At 41.7% G+C, this 14959-nt stretch overlaps 1 protein-coding gene across 1 annotated transcript in view; it reads right to left on the bottom strand.

Moving 5' to 3' along the window:
• Window positions 1–14959, bottom strand: part of SERINC5 (serine incorporator 5) — a 101487-nt gene that overhangs the window by 17394 nt on the left and 69134 nt on the right. Inside the window, exons 4-7 of the mRNA XM_080680193.1 lie at window positions 14545–14627; window positions 13028–13121; window positions 6615–6826; window positions 10–105 (exon numbers count right to left, since the gene is read on the bottom strand). Coding sequence (XP_080536319.1) covers window positions 10–105; window positions 6615–6826; window positions 13028–13121; window positions 14545–14627 — 485 coding nt within the window. The remainder of the gene's footprint in view (window positions 1–9; window positions 106–6614; window positions 6827–13027; window positions 13122–14544; window positions 14628–14959) is intronic.

The following is a 14959-nucleotide window of genomic DNA, read 5'->3' as shown; positions in this document are numbered from 1 at the left end:
CCAACTTACCCACTTCTTCAGGTTTGCTGGACAGAGCTGAGAAAGTGAGATACGTGACATAGCAGCTTATGAGACCCGACTGCAGTAACCCGGAGTGTGGCTGCCCTGGAAAATGACAAGAGACAGATTTTAAGACAGTGTTTTAAATTTCAACAATAATAGAGCACCTGCTTTAAAAAAAAAAAAAAAAAAAAGGAGTCTCTCCACCCTCCAAATGAAAATGATTCCTCAAACTTGGGCTCTGCCTTTAAAGGAAAGAAGAGGTACATAATGTGTTTATCAGGTAACACTAAAAAGATTTTGGGGGGAGGGAGGTAGACACTGTGCCTAGCTGCTATTTTCGAGATGCCAAGCTCTGCCAAGTTCTCTATTTATTTTTATAACTACAGCTGTATTTAAACATACTGCCTGGTACCCCTGAGGTTCATAACATTAAGTTCCTTTTTTTTTTTCTTTAATTTTGTTATTGTTAATCCTCACCCAAGGATATTATTTCCATTTATTTATTTATTTATTTTTAGAGAGGGGAAGAGAGGGAAGAAATGCAGAGAGAGAAATATTGATGTGAGTGAGACACATTGATTGGTTGCCTCCCACACGTGCCCCGACTGGAGCAAGGGATTGAGGCTGGGACCCTTCAGTCTGCAGGCTAATGCTCTAACCACTGAGCAACCAAGCTAGGGCAACATTAGTTCTTATATCACAAGATCTCAAAAGAACACTTACCATCATTATTTCTGAACTCACATGGCTTAGAGAGGTAAATGATAGATTTCATAGGCCATGGACTCCTGATTCTACAAGGACAGCAAACAATTACGGCCCATGATAGTGGAAAAAAGCTCTTATTCATCAATGGATGAAAAAAAACCTTTGGCATACCAGAGCTGGTCAAGCTAAAGAGTAAGGTTATGGGGCTCAGCATTCACTGGGAGGAGGGCTTTAATGTTACAGCATTTAAATTAAACTTAGTGTTTATATCATTGAGAGTAACCAGGATGTGGTAAAAGTGATTTATATTTTTTTGGTGAAATTTTCAACCACTTGCTGGCATGAAAACATTTAGTTTTACCCATTCTTCTCTCTGGTTAAATTTGTTTCCAGAATTATATTTATGAAATTACAATGGCCAATAAAGGTATAGAAACAGACCCTTTAATGATGCTGCTCTTTTGGCATAGGAATAAGATTTACCTTTACAATTAATGGCATTAAACTAAATATTCAAAATATTATAACTATTTCAAAAGGTGGGATTTTACCCAAAGGATATTTTAATCTGAATACTAATAAAGTTTTAGGAAATTCTTAACTGACCAATTAAAGTGATTTGAAAGAATAATACTCTCAATTTCAAAAATGGACTTGAAAAATTTTTTAAGTAAATCTTTATTGTTCAGATTATTACAGTTGTTCCTCTTTTTTCCCCCCATAGCTCCCCTCCACCCTGTTCCCACCCCACCCTCTGCCCTTAGCCCCCACCCCCACTGTTCTCATCCATAGGTGTAAGCTCTTTGTCCAATCTCTTCCCGCACCCCCTACAACTTTTTCCCTCCGAGAATTGTCAGTCTGCTACCTTTCCATGCCCGTGATTCTATTACATTCACAGGTTTTGTTCATCAGGTTTTTTATTCATTTGATTTTTAGGTTCACTTGTTGATAGATTTGTATTTGTTGTCACTTTGTTGTTCATAATTTTTTATCTTTACCTTTTTCTTCTTCTTCCTCTTCTTAGAGAATACCCTTCAGCATTTCATATAATACTGATTTGGTGGTGATGAATTCCTTTAGCTTTTTCTTGTCTGTGAAGCTCTTTATCTGACCTTCAATTCTAAATGATAGCTTTGCTGGGGAGAATAATCTTGGTTGTAGGTTCTTGCTATTCATCACTTTGTATATTTCTTGCCCCTCCCGTCTGGCCTGCATAGTTTCTGTTGAGAAATCAGCTGACAATCTTTTGGGTACTCCCTTGTAGGTAACTAACTGTTTTTCTCTTGCTGCTTTCAAGATTCTCTCTTTGTCTTTTGCCCTTGACATTTTAATTATGATGTGTCTTGGTGTGGTCCTCTTTGGATTCCTCTTGTTTGGGGTTCTCTGCGCTTCCTGGACTTGTAAGTCTATTTCTTTCACCAGGTAGGGGAAGTTTTCTGTCATTATTTCTTCAAATAAGTTTTCAGTTTCTTGCTCTCTCTCTTCTTCTGGCACCCCCATAATTCGAATGTTGGTACCCTTGAAGTTGTCCCAGAGGCTCCTTACACTATCTTCATATTTTTGGATTCTTTTTGCTTTTCTGGTTGAGTGTTTTTTGCTTCTTTGTATTTCAAATCTTTGACTTGATTCTTGCGATTCTCTAGTCTGCTGTTAGATCTCTATATTATTCTTTATTTCAGTCAGTGTATGCTTAATTTCTAGTTGGTCCTTTTTCATATCCTCGAGGGTCTCACTAAATTTATCAGTGGTTTCTAGAAAATTCTTGAAAAACCTTATAACCGTGATTTTGAACTCTATATCCAGTAGTTTGCTTTCCTCCATTTCTGTCATTTGTGACCTGTGTCTTTGTCTCTGCATTTTGGCTGCTTCCCTGTGTTGATAAAGTGGCTTTGTGTGCTAGGTGTCCTATAGGGCCCAGTGGCTCAGCCTCCCCAGTTACCTGAGGTGGACACTTTTGGTGCACTTCTTTGTGGGCTGTGTGCACAGTCTTATTGTAGTTAAGCCTTGATTGTTGTTGGTATCACTGGGAGGAATTGACTTCTAGCCCAATTGGCTGTGAGGATCAGTTTTGTCTATGATGGGAGAACTTCTGTGCTGGAGACACCCTTATAGGGCAAGACTTGCTTCAGTGGGGCTTTGGTGCTCACTGAGTCTGCCCCCTGAGTGTGTCCCTTATGGATCTGAGGAGTTGTAATCTGGATGGTCCCATTCTGACCACTGGGTACACTGGCTCTTGGATTTCTAAAGAGGTACTAATTTAGCCTCTGCCTGAGGCCACCCAGCAGGAGGTACAGAGAGATCTGCATGTTCCTCTTCTTTGTTTGGGGTTTGGAGGTGCCCAGATGAGGCCCAGCTGTGAAGCAATGCAAGCTGCTGTGGGGCCTTGGCCCTTTTATTGGATGTTCTGGGTCTCTCTGACCCAGCTGCAGTTTGTTAGGTAATTTTAGATTGCAAAGGGTCAGGTCATTCATATGCAAAAGCCTCTGCGCACAGCTTGGGTGGGGAGGGGTCTCAGGGAATGAATAGGGCGGAGCAAACAGCAATGGCTGACCATCAGCCCTGCCCTAAGAGGCCCAAGGTCTCAGTGTCCCGTGGTAATCGCTGCAAGCACCTCTGAGAGAAAGCCTCTTAGAGTTCCGCCGAAGCCAGACAGTCCAGTTTCTCCCTGTATGAGTCTGGGTCCCCAGAGTCTCACCCAGAACTGGAGTTCAGAGCAGTCGGGAGCTTGTGTCTCCCTCTCGATTGCAAAAGACAACCACGTCCTCAGTTGCCAGCCCTTTCCGACGCTCGCCTCTGTACCTCTGTACTTTACTTCCACACCTCCTCTGAGTCTCAGTGTGCTTTTCTCTTTCCTTCTAGTTGTAGAATTTCCACACAGCCAGCCTTTCTGTGGATCTGGATGATGTGTCCGTTTTGTCTTTTAGTTGTAGTTTTAAAGTGGTTGTGCGAGGCAGCAATTTCAGGTGTTTACCTATGCCACCATCTTGGTTTATCTCTGGACTTGAAATTTTTAGTACAGAAAAGCTTTTATATTATTCAACACCAGCTCCTTTTAACTCACCATTTTAGAAAGGTTTCAAGGGGCTATAAATTTATTGGCCATTTTTTCCTTTTCCTATCTAGAAACCTAAATGCCATGTGATTTTTTTTATCACCTGTAGAGTAAGACACCTACAGGAAACTTGAAACCAAGGACAATTCTATCTATAACCAAAGACAGCACACTGGCTTAAGATATCAGAAGTTGCCCTAACTTTGGCTCAGTGGATAGAGCATCGGCCTGTGGACTGAATGGTCCTGCGTTTGATTCCGGTCAAGAGCACATGCCTGGGTTGCGGGCTTGATCCCCGATGGGGGGTGTGCAGGAGGTGGCCGATCAAGGGTTCTCTCTCATCATTGATGTTTCTATCTCTCTCTTCCTCTCCCTACCTCTCTGAAAAATCAATAAAAATGTTATTTAAAAAAAGATACCAGAAGTCATTTACAAAAGACAATTGATGCCTATACTTTCTAAAGTACTTTCAAATTCCATGTCTCTTCCTTTTTGCTTTGAAACAACCATGAGCAAGGTCAGGCTCACAGGTTTCTGTTGGCTCTGCTGAGAAAGGACTTGAGTCTGATGAAGACAGCTCATGAGGCCAGCCGCTAGCTAAGCGGAGATCAGATTTCCTGCTTCCTAACCACACAGTCCCTGGTGCCTGGCCTTGAGAGAAAGATGAGCCCAGAAACAGCTCCTTCCAGAGGCTTCTCATTCAAGTTTTACACAGAGAATATAGTAAAGAGCTCATTATACAACAAGGGCATTTCCATTTAAAGGCTCCTTGTGGTACATTATTTAATAATGGTAAAATCTCTCTACTATTTCATTGGATTATGTTTATTTTTTAAAAAATTCCTTTATTGATTAAGGTATTACATATGTGTCCTTATTCCCCCATTATCCTCCACCTCCCATTCATGCCCCCACCCTCCTGTTGTCTGTGTCCATTGATTAGGCTTACATGCATGCATATAAGTCCTTTGGTTGATCTTCTCCTCCTTACCCCCACCCTCCCCTACCTTCCCTGAGGTTTGAGTTCTGATTGATGTTTCTCTGTCTCTGGATCTATTTTTGTTCATCAGTTTATGTTGTTCATTATATTCCACAAATGAGTGAGATCATGTGATAGTTATCTTTCTCTGACTGGCTTATTTCACTTAGCATAATGCTCTCCAGTTCCATCCATGCTGTTTCAAATGGTAAGAATTCCTTCTTTTTTACTGCAGTGTAGTATTCCATTGTGTAGATGTACCACAGTTTTTTAATCCACTCATCCGCTGATGGGCACTTAGGCTGTTTCCAAATCTTAGCTATGGTGAATTGTGCTGCTATGAACATAGGGGTGCATATATCCTTTCTGATTCGTGTTTCTAGTTTCTTGGGATATATTCCTAGAAATGGGATGACTGGGTCAAATGGGAGTTCCATTTTTAGTTTTTTGAGAAAACTCCATACTGTTCTCCACAGTGGCTGCACCAGTCTGCATTACCACCAGCAGTGCACGAGGGTTCCTTTTTCTCCACATCCTCGCCAGCACTTGTCATTTGTTGAGTTGTTGATAATAGCCATTCTGACAGGTGTGAGATGGTATCGCATTGTTGTTTTGATTTGCATCTCTCTGATGATTAGTGACTTTGAGCAGGTTTTCCTATGTCTCTTGGCCTTCCTTCTGTCTTCTTTCGTAAAGTGTCTATTTAGATCTGTTGCCCATTTTTTGATTGGGTTGTTTATCTTCTTCTTGTTAAGCTGCATGAGTTCCCTGTAAATGTTGGAGATTAAACCCTTATCAGTGATGACATTGGCAAATATGTTCTCCCATGCAGTGGGCTTTCTTGTTGTTTTATTGATGGTCTCCTTTGTTGTGCAAAAGCTTTTTATTTTGATGTAGTCCCATTTGTTTATTTTCTCTTTAGTTTCCATTGCCCTAGGAGTGGTATCGGTGAAGAAAGTGCTTCGGCATATGTCAGAGATTTTTCTGCCTGTGGATTCCTCTAGTATTTTTATGGTTTCTCGTCGTATGTTTAAGTCCTTGATCCATTTTGAGTTTATTTTTGAGTATGGTGTAAGTTGGTGGTCTAGTTTCATTTTTTTGCATGTTATCTGTCCAATTTTCCCAACACCATTTATTGAAGAGACTGTCTTGACTCCATTGTATGTTCATGCCTCCTTTGTAAATATTAATTGAGCATAGTGATTTGGGTCAATTTCTGGGTTCTCTATTCTATTCCATTGATCTATATGTCTGTTCTTGTGCCAGTACCAGGCAGTTTTGAGAACAGTGGCTTTGTAATACAGCTTGAAATATGGTATTGAGATCCCACCTACTTTATTCTTCTTTCTCAGGATTGCTGTGGCTATTCGGGGTCTTTTTTTATTCCAGATGAATTTTTGGAGAGTTCTTTCTAGGTCTGTGAAATATGCCATTGGTATTTCAATGGGGAGTGCATTGAATCTATAGATTGCTTTGGGTAGTATGGACATTTTAATGATGTTGATTCTCCCAACCATGAACGTGGTATGTTTTTCCAGCAGTTTACATCTTCCTCTATCTCTTTTTTCAGTGTCCTGTAGTTTTCCGCATATAGGTCTTTTACCTCCTTAGTTAAGTTTATTCCTAGGTATCTTAATTTTTTTGGTGCTGGATTCATTATGTTTAGATCTTTCTTGACATGAGCCATGCTTGACGGTCACATTCAGCCCAAATGTGGGGCATGAAGAGGAGACTGGAGTCCCACCTTTCCTATTGCTGATCCATGCACGGTAAGTTAAGGAATGATGTTTTTCAAATTATTATTATTATTATTGGGTTTGCTAAAAGATACTTATACTATAAATAAGGAAGAATGGAAAAAATTGTGCTTACGATTTTGGACACAGGGTGAGATGGCGACCAGTGAAATCAGCACACACAGGCCTCCGTTTACTCCCAGGAGAATTTTGTTTTCCATGCAACCATCTTTCTGTGTGTAAAACACTGCCATCAAAATCAAGCCTCCAGCGGCGATGGAATACATGATGAGGGTCACCAGGGCCAGAGAGGCGTACCACAGCTTGTTGTGAGCTGTGCCTGCAGTCCTATTTGTCCAGGAAGTGGGTGAGCAGGACAGGAGAGAAGACAAGTCAGTAAAGGCCACTACTGACCGGACATTTACTAGTACCATTAACTGATGCTGTCCAGCCCCAGCCCATCAGAACTGAGTTCTCCAGGAGACCTATCATTCTGCCAATGATTATGCCACATCAAAGCAAGAAGGTACAGGTAAATACGCAAAAACTTCATGGTTCAAGCTTAGAATGTGTTCTAAATACTGAAAGAATTCTGGTTTTGACTCAAATGTATTCATCATTATATAATGACTATCCACAGGCTTTCTGAACGTGAATTACCCTGGGACAGGTTTTGGCAGTATTATTACAAAGTGGCTCTTTGCCGGAGCTCACTTCCCGTCGCCCCTATAAACCCAGAGTCTGGAGGTGCCATGGAGCTCACTCCAGCGCTGCCAGCAGCTCCTGCTGAAGCCCATCTAGTCTTCAGGGAGAGAAGCGAATTAACTTCTCTCAGAGAAAGACCTCAGCTCTGTTATCGCGCTCTGAAAGGCAGACTCTGTAATAGTTCTGCTTCTCCAAAGCAATGCCAAGTGCAATTAAGGGGAAATATGACACTAAACAAAAGGGGAGAATAAAATCAGCCAGGGGGAGAGTAAACATTTTAAGGGGATGTACAGTGAAGAATCTAAAGGAGGTGATTAATATGCTTTCTAGTTTACAACTATTAATAAAGGGATGGGAGACATTAGTGGTGGTTTAACAAGCTAGGGAAATTGTTCAGAACAAAGAAAAGGGAGTGCTTATAAACGCTAAATGAAGAGGACAGAGCAACAAGAAGAATGGCTTGAGTACTGTCAGCTGCCTTCTGATTACACTGCCCTTTGTAACCACATTCTCACAAACCTTCAGAGAAAGCAACTTGCTTACTGGTTTTGCAAAACTGGAAAGTGTTCAAGCAACCCAGCTAAAATATTTTAATGACGAAAAACTTACCGCAGCCAGAGACAAAGAAAATAGGGAGGGAAAGGCCAAAATGACAATGACCATTATATTCCAGAAACGGAGCCAGGCACTCCAATGACCACAAAAGTATTCTAACATAAAAGGCACGCAAAGGAAAGGAAGAGAAAAACGAGACTCCAGAATAAGGGGGGAAAAGAAAAAAATCTAAGAGCCAAATAGTAATGAATGACACACGGAGAGAATGAATTATGTAGAAAAAGGTCAGCACTGCTGACCAGTGTGTGGGTGGGGCCCAAGTATTTCTTCACTAGCCTTTTGGATTATATTATTAATATATGAAGAACTTCCTTACAGTTAATTTATGCTTATATTTCCAGTTTAATCTTCAACCCTAACCTCTCCTCTCAACTCCAGGCTCATAATATCCAACTGTTCTGCGTCCTCGCTTGGAAGTCTAATCAGCATGCCCAACTTAACAGGTCCAGAGTAACTTCTCAATGTTCAGACCTCCCCACCTAAACCTGCTCTTATTTGATATTGCCAACCTCAGAAATTGATGTAGTCCCATTTGTTTATTTTCAATTCCATTCTACCCCGTGTGTGTGTGGGGGGGGGGGGGGTGGTGGTGATGGGAGGCGTTAAAGAAAAGAACTGCAGTGGCTCTATCTCTCTCCCTGCTGCTCTCACTCCCCTACCGCCATGCCACCAGCAGCAGCAAATTCTACTGGTTTCAACCTCAGAATGTCAGAATCTGACTGCTGCTAACAGCTGGCTCCAAGCTACCTCAGCTCTCACCTGGATTATCTCCCACTGGCCTCCTTACTTGCACCTCCAACTCCCTCAAATCTTTAGATTACATTAGATTATGTCCCTCCAGTGCCCTCCTATTTTGTTTTTTATCCTCATTGGAGGATATGCTTTTATTGATTTTAGAGAGAAACACTGATGTGAGAGAGACACATCAATCAGTTGCCTCCTGTACACTCCCTGACTGGGGATGGAACCCACCACCTTTCCGTGTACAGGATAACACTACAACCAACTGAGCCACCCGGCCAGGGGCAGTCCCCTTCCATTTCATACAGTGGCCCCAGAAGCCCTACATGATCTGGCCTAGTGCCAACTGCGACTTCATCTCTTACACCCTTCCCTCACCACTGGAGTCCAGCCACAGTGGACACTCCTTAAACAAGCACAGCAAGGGCCCAGCAGCCCTGCCTCAGGCTCTCCCCACTTCCCTCATCGCCCTCACACCTCATCAGGAAGCCTTCCCCTGCCCCGCTCTCCCCAGCTCCCACACCGGCTTTCTTTTTCTCCAGAGCACTTTTCACCATTGAACCTATTACTTATTTGCTTGATTAATCAAGTTGATTATCTCTCCTCCCCCCGCCCCCTAGAGGAATGTAAGATCCACAGAGCAGGACATGTACATGTGCTTTCTAGTTTACAACTACTAATAAAGGGATGGGAGACATTAGTGGTGGTTTAACAAGCTAGAGAAATTGTTCAGAACAAAGAAAAGGGAGTGCTTATAAACGCTCATTGCTGTTCATTGCTGTTCTACTGTGGAGGGGCTGGCAAATAGCAGGCACTTGGTGTAAGGACTGTCGATGCTAAAAATAACTCTGCAGCAATGTTAGCAGCATGATGTGGCTCCAGATTCAGTTGGTCCCCCTGATGACATCTTGTTTTCACAGACACCTCTAATGAGTGCAGTGACTTATCTTTACAGTGTTGATGCTGCCACAGCCATAGTCCATTGTGAATAAATGCTAAATGAGAAGCACTTGAGATTAGAGCAGGACCAGGCAGCAGAGCAGAGCGCATGGTCACAGCCGCAAGCAGGTTCCAGGTGGGACAGTTAACTGGGCTCAGGCTTGGGGTCAGGGTTGGGTCAGTAAACTAAACAACAAAAATTAAAAAGATAGAAAATGGGTCTTCGTTAGAAATACCTGAATATACCATCTACTTTTTATTTCAGTTTTGATACAGAATTGACCCTTCTATCCACAAAATTTCAGCTAGGCATTATTAAAAACAAGACAACAGGCCCCAAATGAAGTGCTTTATGCTAAGACACCAAACCAAGACAGCCTAATGGCAGTTTGGCTTTCCCAGAAATAAGGATCTTAAACCAGCCAATCAGGAAGCACCTGATTCCCACTATTAGGGAATCTGCCTGAGAGACCCCTGCCATCCCCCAAAGGAGAGAAGCCCTACAGTAACCAGCCACTTTCCCTTTTATAACTTCCTTGTTCCTGCTCCCTTCTGCTTATAATGGTCTCATTCTGTACAGCTCCTTGGAGCTCCTTTTTATCTGCTAGCTTGGATGTTAGCCAATTCAAATCAATTTTCTGCTCAAATAAACCCTAAAACGTTTTTAATATGCCTCAGTTTGTCTTTTAACAAAAGAACAAAAACACACTAAACATCTAATCCAAACACATCATTTTACAAGTGTGAAAACTAAGGTCATAGAGGCCAAGAGACCTGCCTACAGTGAAACAGCAAGCCAGGGAGTGAGGGGCTTTACAATCCGCACCCTCCTGGTTTCCAGGCCATAACCTTTCTCTCCCACCGCTGCGTGGCCTTCTCCTTCTCAACATCTTTACAAAAAGGAAAAGAAGGGAAAAGTACTTTAATTGTTCCATGAAGAGTGATATGAGTAGTCTATTTTCTAGACTAACCTTGTAAGCAAGAGACTGTTTAAAAACACAGCAAAAACTCTAGAAAAACTCTATTTTTATGCAAATCAATTTACATAAAAATAAAAATATTAGTGAGCTTCCTAGCTTAATCCTAATTTTAGGCAAACCATCCAACCAACTATAAATATGTTGACAAAGGGGTTTTGTTGAGATATTGGCCTCAAAGCCGGGACAATAGCAACATCATTGTTGCGAAGCTTTTAAGCCATTCTTATTGAGTGGTTTCTGGAAAGTTTTTAAAGCAACAAAGCTCTTCCAAAAAGCCTGTTAAAAGTTGGCATCAATAACCAGTCCCAGAAAATGGCTTCAGCCTCAATCAAAACATTAAAATCAGAGTGAAGAAGCACAAGAATTCTCAAGAGAACATGGTATTTAGTGGGCAAATCAGGTACTCAGTATCAAAGATGTTAATATTTTATCAGGAAGTTCTTTATTTGAAGAATATTTGGGAAATTTTAGGAGAACTTTTGAATGACACATTCTAATAAGAAATTCAGAGTGAAAGTACAGTAAGACTTATCATAGAAAGAGTGATGTGTAATCAATTACAATGCATTTTCAATTTATTGTCACAGTTGAGAAAATTAGGGTCAAATAAAACAATAGTCACCCATTTGACTTATCTTTAGGAAAACTTTGCTGCCTCAAAATAAGATGGAGTAGATACCTCAAACATAAACTACTAGGTTTCAGGGATGACTCAAAAAGCAGGACAGCATGCCCTAGCTGGTTTGGCTCAGTGGATAGAGCGTCGGCCTGCGGACTGAAGGGTCCTGGGTTCGATTCCAGTCAAGGGCACATGCCCGGGTTGCAGGCTCGATCTCCAGTGGGGGACATGCAGGAGGCAGCCTATCAGTGAGTCTCATCTTTGATGTTTCTATCTCTCTCTCCCTTCCTCTCTGAGATCAATGAAAAATATTTTTTTATAAAAAGCAGGAAAGCATGCACAAACTTACATATGAGCACTTCTCAGAACTAGAAATCTTTCTTATCTTAGAGATTAAGACTTGAAAAATACCAAAACATATCTGTATTACTACTTGTATGGCTATTCGATGTACTGTCAACATTTCAGAAACTGGCCATAAGCATTTGGATACATACGCCAATATTTCCAAAATAATAAAATGATTGCCCTGGCCGGGCAGCTCAATTGGTTAGAGTGTTATCCCGATATGCCAAGGTTGTGGGTTTGATCCCCGGTCAGGGAACATACAAGAATCAACCAATGAGCCCTAACCAGTTTGGTTCAGTGGATAGAGTGTCGGCCTGCGGACTGAAAGGTCCCAGGTTCGATTCCGGTCAAGGGCATGTACCTTGGTTGTGGGCACATCCCCAGTAGGAGGTATGCAGGAGGCAGCTGATAGATGTTTCTCTCTCATTGATGTGTCTAACTCTCTATCCCTTTCCCTTCCTCTCTGTAAAAAATCAATAAAATATATTTTTAAGAAAAGAATCAACCAATGAATGCATAAATAAGTGGAACAACAAGTTAATGTTTTTTTTTCTGTCTCTAAAATCAGTAAATAAAAATTTTAAAAAGTAGCCATGCCTTAAAAATAATTAAATGATTAATGCTATCTTTTCACTCATGCATCTCATGATTTGATCTTTAAAAAATAGCAAAATAAACGGCAATGAATACTTCTAACCTGAGAACTATATTCAGAATGAAAAGTATTTTGAGAGAATTTAGACAGTATATTTTGTTTTGTCCGAAATAAAATTCACATTCATATAAAACTTTCTAATACCCACCCCCCCAAAAAAGTATAAAGTAATCTGATGCCTACAAAATCAACAAAATAACAAAAGCCTTACTGGGTACAAAAGGCAGTCATTATCATTCATATTTTGTAAGTAAAGTAAGACAGAGTCTAAGTGCTTTGTCCAGAGTCAAAACCAGTTATTAATAGCCTGGCATTTCCCACTTATCCTGAAATATGAATTCCACTTTCAAGGCACAAAGAAAGAGCCTGTGTTTTTCAAATGCAGGATGGCTTTCTAAGGTAGCACAACACATCTTCCTAACAAAGGTGTCCTTCTACTCTTACGCAGTAGTGAACAAACACACACTTTTTTAAAGGAGAGACCTATTCCATCACAGCTTTGCAGAAAGGGAACCTCTAGCTCCAAAGTATTATTTTTTTTCTCTCCTAAGGTTGGAAGCCCAAGATGAAGCCTGCCCAAGTTTTCAACACAACCACAGAACTGGGGCCAGAAGGTGCCACCAGTGGGGTTGAGTGTGGCCAAGTCACACTGTTGGTTGACTTAGAGCCCAAATGAGGGAGGGCAGGGAAAAAGAGCCAAAAGGTGAAAAGAGATGAAGCAGGAGGAGGAAAGGCAGAAAGAATTGACAAGTCGTATGGGGGAGAAGTAATTGAACAAATCCAAAGAGCAAGAGAGAAGGGAGAATGCCGGCAAAAACTGTCCCTGTGGTAGGCAGGCTCTGATCCCTGCCAGTAAACTCAGAGAGAGCCTTTGTCAGCGCTGTACTGTGGGCAGAGTCTGAGTCAGTGAGTGAGTTTACTTGGAAGCTTCCCATAAAGGCACATACCAGTTCTTGTTCCATTTATGTGCAAACTCCACGAGCAGGATGAGCTGGATGCCTATAAAGAGGAAGGCTCCGATGGCTCCCACATAGCGCCAGGCTGCAAAAGAAGGCCACCCAAAAGGAGGTGACACGACTGTTCCAAGTGTTCACTCAAAAGAGGGTAATGACTACAGTCCATTTTTACTACATGCTCACTGTACCTGCAACACATTTAATTCCCACACAAGCGTAGTATTATTCGGCCACTTTACAGATGAGAAAAACTGAGTCTACCTAAGTTGACAAAGTCCCTTAGCCAGTAATGGGTGTCAACGGATGTGAACACAGACAGTCTGGCTCTGGTACATCCAAGCTTAACCTCCATGCTACAACTGCCAGATATTCTAACAGACATAGTAATTCATAAAGTCAACATGGCCCACAACTTAAAAGTAAAAACACACATTGCCAGAAAAACCAAGGGTTCTAATTTTATTGGATAGGGAGGCACCAGGGTCTAGTAAGGAAATGAGACTCAGACTTAGGGACCAAGGACTCAGATTCTACTTCAGGCTCTGTCACAAAGAAGCCCTAACAATGGATGAGCCATCTCACATCCCTGGGTTACAGCCTGTCTATACAAATGACTGAGCTGGACTAGAGGATGCTAGGTCCCTTCCCGTTCTACAGATATTACTCTAACACATAAAAGGACATCTGTAGGAAAGAGAAAACCAGCTAACAAGCATCTTAGGTAAAGACAAAACTTCCTTAAGGAGTACATAAAATTAGTGTGATCTTGAAAAAGCTGGACCTTCTTCATACGTGACTCTTTGAGGGTCTGTAGCTGTTCCTCATGGCCTGACACAAGGTGAATACTTTCACCATCTTAATTAGGAAAGTGAATTCATGTGGATTGAACAGTGCTCGAACCACTGAAATTCAGACCTTTTTCCTCCCTAACTCATATGAAGAAGGGCTATGATGAAAGGCTTCGTATTAAATTACTTTTGGTATGTTCCACCAATAAGGAACACAATCCAGTGTTACGCAGCTTCACGTAAGGTAAGTTTAGAAATGGACTGGGGATGCCTCTCTCATCCCATTTTAGCTGCAGCAGGTTTAAAGCGCTAAGAAGCCTGTGCTCGGAGCCCTGGCTTTTCCGAGCCACCCTCAGAAAGAACAAGGTCAAGCATGGCTGGCAGTGTCAGGCTGACTTACTAAACTGATTTTCACAAATTTTAAGTGCTTCATTTTCCCTTCATGCCAATAACCTTACAATCATCATTTTAATTCTTCAGCCTGCTGAGTAACTAAAGGTCCTCCCACAGCCTGCCAGGAAGGGAGGGAGTGGGAAGGGACAAGGAGGAGGGGAACGGAGGGGAATAGGGAGAGCGGATGAAGTGTGGGCAGGTCAGGATTTTTTTTTTTTTTAAGCCACAAGAAAGTCAGTAATTCAAAATATCAAAGGCACCCTGGACTGTGCTCTTGACAATTTTACAAAATGGGTAAAAACGAAATGAACAGAAACGCATTTATACCATTCAGGAAGGTCTCCTGGTCTGGAATGAAGAAAGCGCCTGAGCACATGGCCCCCAGAAGCAGGAGCTTGAAGAACCAAAAGCTAGAAAGAAAAAAAAAAAAAAAAAAAGAGGAAATGTATTTAAATGATATTCAATGAAGGACAAAAGACCTCCTAGAAGGTAAGCATGTCCAGCCATGGTTCTGCCATTGGCACTGTTCTCTCCAAATCGAGGGGAAGTAATTAAGTGACTGGAGACTGCCTTTTCCCAACACTAGACAGACTCAGCGGGGCCTCTGATTGTGCAAAGCACCATTTTGTTGCTGGCGTGGAAGTGACCCGGGGAAAGGTCTTGGTGTAAGAAATTAACTCTTGTCTCCACTGCCTTTCTCATTATGGTACCAGTGTTACAAACAGGATTCTAGCTCTTCGGC

The sequence above is a fragment of the Plecotus auritus genome (assembly GCF_963455305.1).
Source record: "Plecotus auritus genome assembly, chromosome: 7".
NCBI classification, from domain to species: Eukaryota; Metazoa; Chordata; class Mammalia; order Chiroptera; family Vespertilionidae; genus Plecotus; species Plecotus auritus.
Note: the sequence above shows the minus strand (reverse complement) of the source record. Positions and strands in the feature narration are given on the sequence as shown.